Source organism: Cebus imitator, unplaced genomic scaffold (genome assembly GCF_001604975.1).
Source record: "Cebus imitator isolate Cc_AM_T3 unplaced genomic scaffold, Cebus_imitator-1.0 Scaffold602, whole genome shotgun sequence".
Taxonomy (NCBI): Eukaryota; Metazoa; Chordata; class Mammalia; order Primates; family Cebidae; genus Cebus; species Cebus imitator.
The window spans coordinates 40439-49963 of record NW_016107917.1 but is presented as its reverse complement, the minus strand read 5'-3'; the positions used below and the strand labels follow the sequence as shown (position 1 = coordinate 49963).

The following is a 9525-nucleotide window of genomic DNA, read 5'->3' as shown; positions in this document are numbered from 1 at the left end:
ACGTCAGGAGACCTAGGCGGGTGGATGGCTTGAGATTAGGAGTTCCAGAGCAGCCTGGGCAACACGGTGAAACCCTGCCTCTACAAAAAAGTATTTTAACAATTAGCCGGGCATGGTGGTGTGCGCTTGTAGTCCAAGCTACCCTGGAGTCTGTGGTGGTAGGACGGCTTGAGCCTGGAGGTCGAGGGTGCAGTGAGCTGTGTTTTCGACATTGCACGCCAGACTGGTTAAAAGAGACCTGACAAGTAAAGGCAAACAAAGCATGATGTTTGGTTGGAAAGAGAATTTTGTTAGAAAGCAGCTATGAGATGTTTCATATGCTCGTACCGTAGAAAACTGTGTTGTCTCAATGTTACATTTCCTGAGTGTGATAATGGCATTAAGATTTTGTGGGAGGCCATGCTTTTTCGTAGGCGATATGTGCTGCAGTCTTTAGGAATGATGGATCTTAATGATTCAATGGATCTCAAACCCTCCACAAACAATGAGCAATACAAGCATGCACACACACACACACACACACACACACACACACACACACACAGAAAGAGAGAGAGGGAGAGAGAGACAGAAAGAGGCATGGAATGGAGGAAGGGATGAATCAAATGTGAGAAAATGTTAACAATTAGAGGATCCAATTGCAGAATATACGTACTGGTGCTCCTTGCGATTTCTGTGTGACTCTCCCCTGGCTCCAAAACTTAAACAAATACTATCTGGAATGAAAGGGGATATTATGGACCATTTTATTCCAGTTAGTTTGAAAACAAAGAAAACGGTCACCAATCACTAGGAAACAAAACCTGCCAAAACTGACACGAGAAGGAACAGTCACCCTGAACCGTTCCAGAATCATTGCAGAAAGATGCCAGTTGTCAAAGGTTTTCCATGAATACACTCCAAGACTCCCCACCACATTCTGGCAAACATCCTAGGAATACACATCTTCCCTTCCACATTTTCCTACACAAACTCGTGCAGAAAACTGAAAAGGAGGAACAATCCTCCACTCACTGTGTAAGCTTGGCATACCAAACCCTGCAAGGACATGAAGAGAAACACTGCAGGTCAATCACAGGCTCATGACATAGAAGCAAAATCAGAACCAGAATCTTAGCACACAGAACCCTACAGGATAGCATAAGGAAAATACCTACTATGGCATGACTAATATTTGCTTCATCCCGGAAATACGAACTTAATTTCCCTACAGAAAATAAACTGCTACAATTCTCCACGTTAACAGATTCGAGGATGAAAACAAGCTCTTCGTGTTCACAGAAAGTATTAATTAAATGTCAATATCCATTTGAGATATATTACTGACCGTTTTTTTTTTCCTAAAAAGTTAGGCCTATTGGGTTATAACTTACACAGAGGTCTGTGGGATTTTGTAAATACATAGGGCTGTGGAAACACCAGTACAATATACATATAGATAAAGGGCATCGCCATCCCTTCCAGGTTCCCTGGCACCCTCTGGTAGTGAACTTCTGGTCTTAACCCTTAGACCCTGGCAACCACCAGTCTGTTTTCTGTTCCTAGAGTTTTGCCTTTTCTAGCATGTCATATAAATGGAATCATACAGTACCTGCATGTGTGTTTGGCTTCCTTCAGAGGAAGACATTCAGACCACACTTCTCTGAAGGTGCAATGTACAGTTTCATGACCTGGGTAGTAGATACCAGGCTTGGTCACCTTACAACTGTTTGTCAAACGGCTGGCTTCTGAGTTCTCTCCGTAAGTGCCTGTGTGTGTGTGTGTGTGTGTGTGTGTGTGTGTGTGTGTGTGTGGAGAGTGTGTATGTGTGTATTGCGTTTCAAAAATATCATTTTGCATTTAACTGTCTCTGACTTCTATATCTTGGTGAGGGTTATTAACTGGGAATTATTGATCCTTTAAAAGAAAGTGAGTGATTATTGGAAGAGTCAGCAGAGTGATTACCTCTGCAGTGTACAGGTGGTAAGTAGTGATCGGGGTGGGGCAAACTGGAGGGCTCCAAAGGCTGTCAACCTTCTGTTCCTTGCTCTGCATGGGAGTGGCCCGGACTTCAACACTGTACAATCACAGGGGCTCCATTCACGCTGGATCATGTGAACGGGGCACCCTGGAATCCCACAGATAGAGTTGGCACGGCCACCCTGGCGGGCACAACCTACGTGACCATAACTGGCAAACACGGGTGCTGGCTTCATCCTTCGAGGAAACAGATGATGAGAACACGTGTGGGGGAAAGGAGGCATTCTCAGCGTGGAGGTTGAGGACAGATGTGCATGAGGTTGTCCAAGTTCACCGAGGCGTGTGTTCCAGGTGGGTTAAAGTCCATGGCTGTTACTCACCGTGGCCACTGTGATCCTACGATTGCCACCTCACATCCCCGTGTGCAGTGCCCTGGGCCTGCGCCACGGCCTGGATGGCCACCCTTGGGGACTCTGGCTGGTGGGCATTTAAGGAGACTCACACATCTTCGGCCCTAGCTAGAGTCTGAAGAGGATAGGCTCTTTTCTGTGGGCAGAGTGAGAGTTCCCATCTGGAGATGTCCCTGTGGGAGCCCTGGCACCTGGTGCAGGTGGGATTCTGCTCAGGGCTCCGCCACTGCGGCTGCATCAAGGGCAGGCACGCAGCTCAGCAGACCTCTGGAACCCGTCCGAGCTAAGTGGCAGGACAAGGCAGGAGGGCGTCTAAGGCTCACCAGGCCTGACCCCACATTCCTCTTGGTGGGAGAGGAGGCTTGAGGAAAAAGGAAGAGGGGGGCACTGAATGAGGGGCGGGGTCGACCTCCTCCTCTCCATTGGGGCCCAGATAGATTCCTCTAATCCCAGGAGCCTCAGACTCTGCACTTATTTCCCCTAGAAGCAGAAGGCTCTGCCTGACCATGGCCTGGGGCATACATGTTAGAGCCCCATTTACTGTGGGGGCAGCGATCTGAAAATGGAACTGAGTTGGTGTGCTGACAGGCGGGGCTGGCAGATCTAGCCACCGAGGGATGGGTTCACGCCTTCCATGACTCGGTTCGTGGGCTTCTCCCGTCCCACACCCAGTCGATCATGGTCCATTACCCCCGGAGCAGCGCTTGGGGCTGGAGTTCTGTCCCCACCAGAACCCACCTCGATGTCTCCGGTGGCAAAAAACCAAAGCTGGAGAGTCCCTGACACGCGTCTTCCCCTTGACACCAGCCCGTTGTGTTACCCGGCCAAGGCTTTGACCCTGACATGCTTTTTGAGAATTGAGCGCTCCTCTGTGCGTCGGATGCTTTGCGTGCATCACGACATTTGCTGTCCCAAACTGATGAGCTGCGGGCAGCTCTCCCCTTGACCCCCTTACAGATGGGACACTGGGGCTCAGAGACGTGGCTCTCCTTGGAAAGTAGGTGCCTGGCCAGAGGCGGCAGGACAGGAAGAAAGAGTTGGATCGAGAGCTACAGTGCACCCTGGTCCCAAGACCCGACCAGAGCGCAGCCACCCAGTCAAATGACCCATGTGGTGGCAAACCAAGAGCCTCTGTCACGATTGGTTAAAGCCCAGAGGCCTCGCCCAACAAAGGGTGCGCTGGTTGGTGGAGAGGGGACCAATGAGAAGGCGCGAGGCCGTCGTCTAGGGCACACGGAAGCCACTCGCTGTCTTCTACTTCCGCCTGGGGTGAGAGTCACTGTTCCTGTCAGGTGACTGGCTTGGCTGGGTTCTGCTCTCCCCTCCCCCTTCCCCCATTACCAGGACGACCGTCTCCCCGCAGCCCAGGCTGCTGGGACTGGCGCCATGAGCTCGCCTGACGAGGTGCCCGTTTTGGGGGCCCATTTGGACCTGGAGGGTGGCGAGCAGACTGGTGCCCTCACGGTCAGCCCCAGAGCTCCACAGGACCATGGCCACGGCCTGTATTACAGGGTGCTGCACAGCTGCAAGGGCGAGAGCGAGGGCGAGGGCGATGGTGAGGGCGAGAGCGAGGGTGGGTTTGCAGACCTGGGGGGCTTCAGTGTGGAGTTAGACAGCGAATTGATAGAGGAGGGAAGGGTGGTGCTCTGGGGCCAGGAAGCTCCGCCTGGCACCCCGGTCGACGACCAAGGGGACGGTGTGGACTACTCGTCCTACCTGGCCGAGGAGCCAGCCGCCATCGTGCCGCCCACCAGCGTCCAGGGACACCCATCCCCAGAAGGCGCCGCTGCCAAAGGGTCCACTGACAACTGAGTGGGACTGGAGGTCGGTCCCAGTGAGAGAGGCACGCTGGGCCCCAGTCCTGGAAAAAGGCATCATGCCTCCGCCGGCCCTCTCCACGTCACTGGTCCCGGGGCAGGCCTGGCCTGGCAACACCTGCAAAGGGGCTCCAAGAGCAGATGGAGAGTCCGCGTGGATCCCCAGCAGCCCTCCGCGAAAGGCCCCGCCGTGCTGTCTGTGGAAGACTGATTCCACAGATGAGAGCTGCGACTTGCGGACGATGAGGGTGGGCATTCGCAGCAACGGAGGGAGCCAGGCCAAGTCCCCGAGCCCCAAGAAAACAGCAGGCACACGGAGGCCCCGCCAGCAGAGTTTCCCGCCGGTGCCGGGCCCTTTCCTGACCTCTGCTCCACGCGGACTCACTCCACTTGTGGAGAGGCCGGCTGTGGGAGAGCTGGAGAACTCTCCCTGGAAGAAAATGCAGAGCTGGGCCCTGGGAAAGGTGGAGGTCAGGCCCAGCTGCTCAGGAGCTGCCATGGCAGGGGCCCTGCCCCGGGGCCCTCAGAGGAGGAAGATGGCCCAGGAGAAGAAGTTTCAAGGAGGTGCCTCTCAACTGGCCCCTGGGAGAGCATTTCCTATCCGCCAAGAGAGACTCAGCCACTCCCCAGGAGCCGGCCACCTTCCCGACATTCTCAGGTGTGCGGCCACAGGGGATGTCCAAGAAACCCCAAAAGCCTAAGCACAGCAGCCCTGCCAGGAGGAAAGCCACAGGAAGTAGGACCAGGGAGTGCCAGGCTGCGGCCAGAGAGGATAATGACCCACATAGAGATGACGTCCCAGGAGCCCAAGTGAGTAGACCCTTCTCACCCTCCTCTCCCTCTTCAAAGTCCTCCTCCTGTCTCCCCCCATGCTTCCTCTCTTCCAGCACACACCTGTTTACCCATGCCCCCTCTGTCCCTTGCTCAAGGGTTGTCATCGGGAGCCCAGGGACACTAGAATGCCTGATTGGGGTCTTCCTTGTAAAGGCACACGTTAAAGGGAGCACTAGGTGTGTGATGGGCATGCCTCTGGACACTCTGTAGGGTCCTGCCTCCTCCCCCAGAGGGGAGCTGGGATGGAAGGCAGGGCTGGCAGCTGGTTTGGATCGGTTGACCCCTTAAAGTGTGGGCTGCAAAGCTGGGGCATCTAGGCTCATCCACTTCCTGATTCCTCCTTCCTTAGCTGTAGCCCGAGCCACCTGGCAGGGGGCCCGGCCTATCTCTGTATCCCCAGTGTTCTCCCTGGCTGGGCTGTGTCTCCCGCCTGGGGCCGACTGAGGGAGAAAGTGCTAATGAGATTAGGCTCCACAGTCGCTACCTTTCCACAACTTCTCCCCACGTGAAATCACTGCTTGCTCCACCGCAAGAAATTTGTTTTAGTTTCGCTCTCACAGGTTAGGGCTGTCTTGCCTGTCCATGTGTCATGGAGAATTCAGCAGCGGCGACCCCGGCATCAGAGCTCCCCAAATTCCAGGAACTTCAGAGCCCTCGGCCTACAGCCTGGGAGACCTCCTGCCCAGACACCGTGCCCGCTCCAGAGATCACATCTCACCGGTTTGATAGGGATGGAGGGGAGAGTGGTCGGGGAGGGAGGGAAACCTCTGGCTCTGTCGCTTCTGGGGGCTCAGCCTTGTTCCCAGGCTTCCCTTCCCACCCAGGCCGCTGTCTCACGGGAAACGGGCTGTCGATGGGGCTGGCTTTAAGCCACCTTGTCGTCTCTGAGTGGGCTTTGTGTGATGAGGGGTGCTTTGGAGCAGCACCCCAAACTCCAACTCTGGAAGGAGACTTTCGGCGGCACTGAGCCCTTTTCTGTTAAGTCCTACTCAGCCACACTGGCTGTCCCTGGGCCTTCCTATGGCTGCTGCGCTGCTGGCAGCCTACCAGAAGTCACAATGTAGGGGGCCACAGATGCAGCACATGGGCTCACACTGGGGAACAGGGAAGGCAGTCCCACAGGGAGGGTTGGAGCTGCTGAGCAGAGCAGGGCCAACGTGTTGCCAGCCAGAGGGTGATGCTGCCTCAGGTTAGACACCGCTAGGCCCTTTCCACCTCACTGGGAGGGTTAGAAGCTGGATTTTGTGTTCTCTTTCAGGTGACCAGCAGCCAGCTGTCCATCCTCCAACACCGGAAAGACAGCAGCCACCCCCGGGAGCCCAGGGATGTCTCCGGGTAACGCTTTGTGTAGCTCCTGGAAATAGAGGTCCACACTAGGTGGTGGGATCCGTGTCCAGGTTAAACTGATTTCTGCATCCCCCTGCACCCCATGCCCCAGCCTCCACCTCCCACACCCCACGGAGGGGAGGTGCCTCTTTTCAACTGAGGGTTCCATGCCAACCCACCTCACCACCAGGCTGCAGGCTATGCGGGGCTATCAGGGCCGGGGGAGAGAGGGAGGACAAGGAGAGAGGGGACCAGAATTGACTAACCACTTCTCTTCCTCCGGTGTCTGGCGGTCTAGTGCATATGGCTGCAGAGGAACATAGACCATCTTACAGAGCAGTTAGGTATGACGGAGCCCTGGCTGGGGCAGGGATGGGCAGCGCTGTCTTTCTGCAGGTGCCGAGGGTGGGGCTGGGGTGCAGGTGCAGGCCGCATCACAGGGACTGACTTTCCTCTGGGGAAGAGAACCAAGCAGGCCTGGCCCTGGAGCCTTCTGTGCCTTTCCAGCTGGGGTGTGCACAGACAGCAAGGGTCGTCTGAACTCTGTATACACTTTGTCCACGCGTCCCAGAGATCTCCTTCTCTTAGGGCCATTAGAGATACCACGTGTTCTCCCTTTAACTGCTGCCTGGTAGGGCTTGTGTGGTTTTTGCTTGGTGGCTGGCGTATCTGTCTTGGAAACACGTTCTGAACGGTTCTGGGATGCCCCAACACCTGAGAACCACTTTCCCGCTCAGAAGGCATTCCACCCTTAATTCAGGTGACGGGTGGTTGAGTCAGTCCCAGGACCGCTGGGGTTTCAGGTTGCAGGGCTAGGCGGTTGGTTCCCCATGGGGGCAGGGAGTGGGTTTCTGTTTCCCTGGGTCTGGAGTGCCGGGTTCTGCCTCTCGTTTCAGGAGCCATGAGCTGCTTTATCAACAAGTTTAAAGACTTTTGAAGTAAGTGTTGAACACATCATGCCCCTTGCCACAATCCCGGTAGCATAGGAGGGCTGTGTGCTGGCCCTGGCTGGGGGCCCGTGCCTGAGCCTCTCTCTTTCACAGAATGGAGTCAGTCTTCCGATGAGACAAGCAGCAGCTACCTTTGGAGCCCCAGACCTGTAGCCAAGCTGCTTCTCTCGGGATCCTCTTCCACCAGGGCTGCCCCCCTTCCACTGCATTTCCCCCTTCCTGATGCAGTTCAAAGCAGTGTCAAATAAAGTCGTTCTCATATCCTGTGGTCTGTGGTCTGCCCTCTCTGTGATTGTTGGGAGTGTTGGGGGGTGTGGGGTGTTGCTCCTTTCCCTGGTGCTGGAAGAACAGTTCCCCTGGAACTCTGCGGTGGGCCCTCTCCCTGCGGGGTGCTTGGGCCGGCCTCTGGGCAGCCGCCCTGCACTGGGGCTCACCATAGTGCCCTGGGTCCAGGTGCTGTGGGGGCCTTGTCCGGCTACAGGAGCATTTTATCTGTTTCCCGGACACACCTTGCTCATGGTCCCTCCTCTTCTCCTCGTACTTTGGGGTCTCACAGGTCCCCTTCTGCAGCACTGTTCTCCCTCGCCTTCAGTAGACACTGAAGTCCTCCTTCCAGAATCCCAATCTCTCTTGTCTTTCCTTCTGTGGTTTGCTCTGTCCCGGTTCCGCCCTGTCACTGTCCGTTCCGTCATGAGCATCCTTGCTCTCCCCAGTGGGTTGACGCCAGTGGCCTTTTCTGAACGGTCATTTCCATGCAGGGAACACGGAACACAACGGAGCTCATCCTCCCTCTCACTCTCAGGGGCCCAGTCCTCTTTCTGGTGCCATTATGTCTCTCCAGTGCCACCACGCACGCGGTCAGGTCATCCTGTTCAGAAACCCACGCGGCATCCTCAGTTCCTCTCTCAGGCCTCACAGTTGAACCTCAGTTACCAAATTCCATCAGGTCTCCTTAGTGTCAGTCGCCAGGTGGAGGCAGAAGCCACATCCTGGTGGGTGGCTGAGCCAAAGGGAAGGTTCCAAGAGCAGGGAAGAAAAGGACGCGGTAGCCTCTTGGTTGAAGGTGGGGGCGCTGAGTCTGCTCTGGCGCCCTCTGGCCAACCTGGTGAACTCTGCCCACCAGCAGCTACACGAGAGGCGGCTTACACCTTGGTGTCCTGTAGGCGGCCAACAGCCCTTTCTGCAGCCGGTGGGTCCATACCCTTGATTTGAAAATGGCCAGCCACTTTCCAGGTCAAGTGTGGATACTAGGCCTGGCTGTTCTTAGATGGTCCCTGTCAAATATAATTCCACTGCCCCCAGGCCACAGGCTTTTGTGGACATGATATTTCCGTGTCTCCGCTCAGTCTTCCAGACCACCTCTCGAGGTCACATGAGATCATCGAGTTGCCTGTTCTGCCTTGACCCACACTGACAGTTGGGATCGCTGCCTTCCTTCTGCTGGAACCCTGGGCTGGGCGGGCCCCAGACTTGGGCACACTTTCCGGTTCCAGTGAGGAAGTGCGTGTAGGTTCTGCCAGCTCCCACCGACAAGAGACTGGGTATTGAACAGATGAAGACAATAGGAATACAGATACCATTCAGGGTTAGAGTGTGTGTGTGTGTGTGTGTGCGCGCGCGCACGCACGCATGCGCGGGCATTCACACACAAACACCCGCTTGGGAATTAAATTAATTGGGGGTGCTTTCCTTTGAGGGACAACGGGCCAATTCATGGAGCTGCAATGTTGAAGGATCCGTGAAGGAAGGAATGCACAAATGCAGGGCTGGGATCTACCTTTCACAAGAAGTGTTGTTCAGTTCTAACACCTAGGAGGGCGTGGAGTGGGACAAAAGGGACGTCCCCTCACGCAGGGATGGGAGTCGGAGCTCTCAGATGACTGGAGTCGACACAGTAGGTTCCCGATCCTCTGCGGGATGGAATGCAGGTCTCAGCACTCCCGTGTGTGGGTGCAGTGATAATGCCTCAGAGTCGTCAGTGGGTGCCTCATCTAGGAAGCGGGGAGCTCCTGTGGGAGGGTACCACGACTTCAGATAATCGAGACACGGGCAGGATGGGCACAGTGAGGGTGGAAAGCGGGAAAGAGGGACTACTCTGGGGTATCTGGTCGGGCTCGGTACGGCCTTCCCCCATACTCTCATCCTGTCTCCCTGCCGGGCCTGTGGTGTGAGCTCAGCGAAGGGGGCCATCACCCATGGGGTTGGCCAATCACAGGGCTCAGACACAGA

General features: G+C 55.7%; 1 protein-coding gene across 1 annotated transcript; it reads left to right on the top strand.

The window, feature by feature from the left end:
• The first annotated feature begins 3726 nt into the window (after positions 1–3726).
• On the top strand, positions 3727–8700 carry LOC108294773 (uncharacterized protein CXorf49-like). Its single transcript, XM_017516727.2, is given in 8 exon segments — positions 3727–4393; positions 4395–4799; positions 4801–4996; positions 5567–5718; positions 6274–6355; positions 6645–6690; positions 8138–8288; positions 8643–8700. Coding segments are annotated over 8 exon segments (1728 nt in total). The 5' UTR covers positions 3727–3755.
• The last annotated feature ends 825 nt before the right edge of the window (positions 8701–9525 follow it).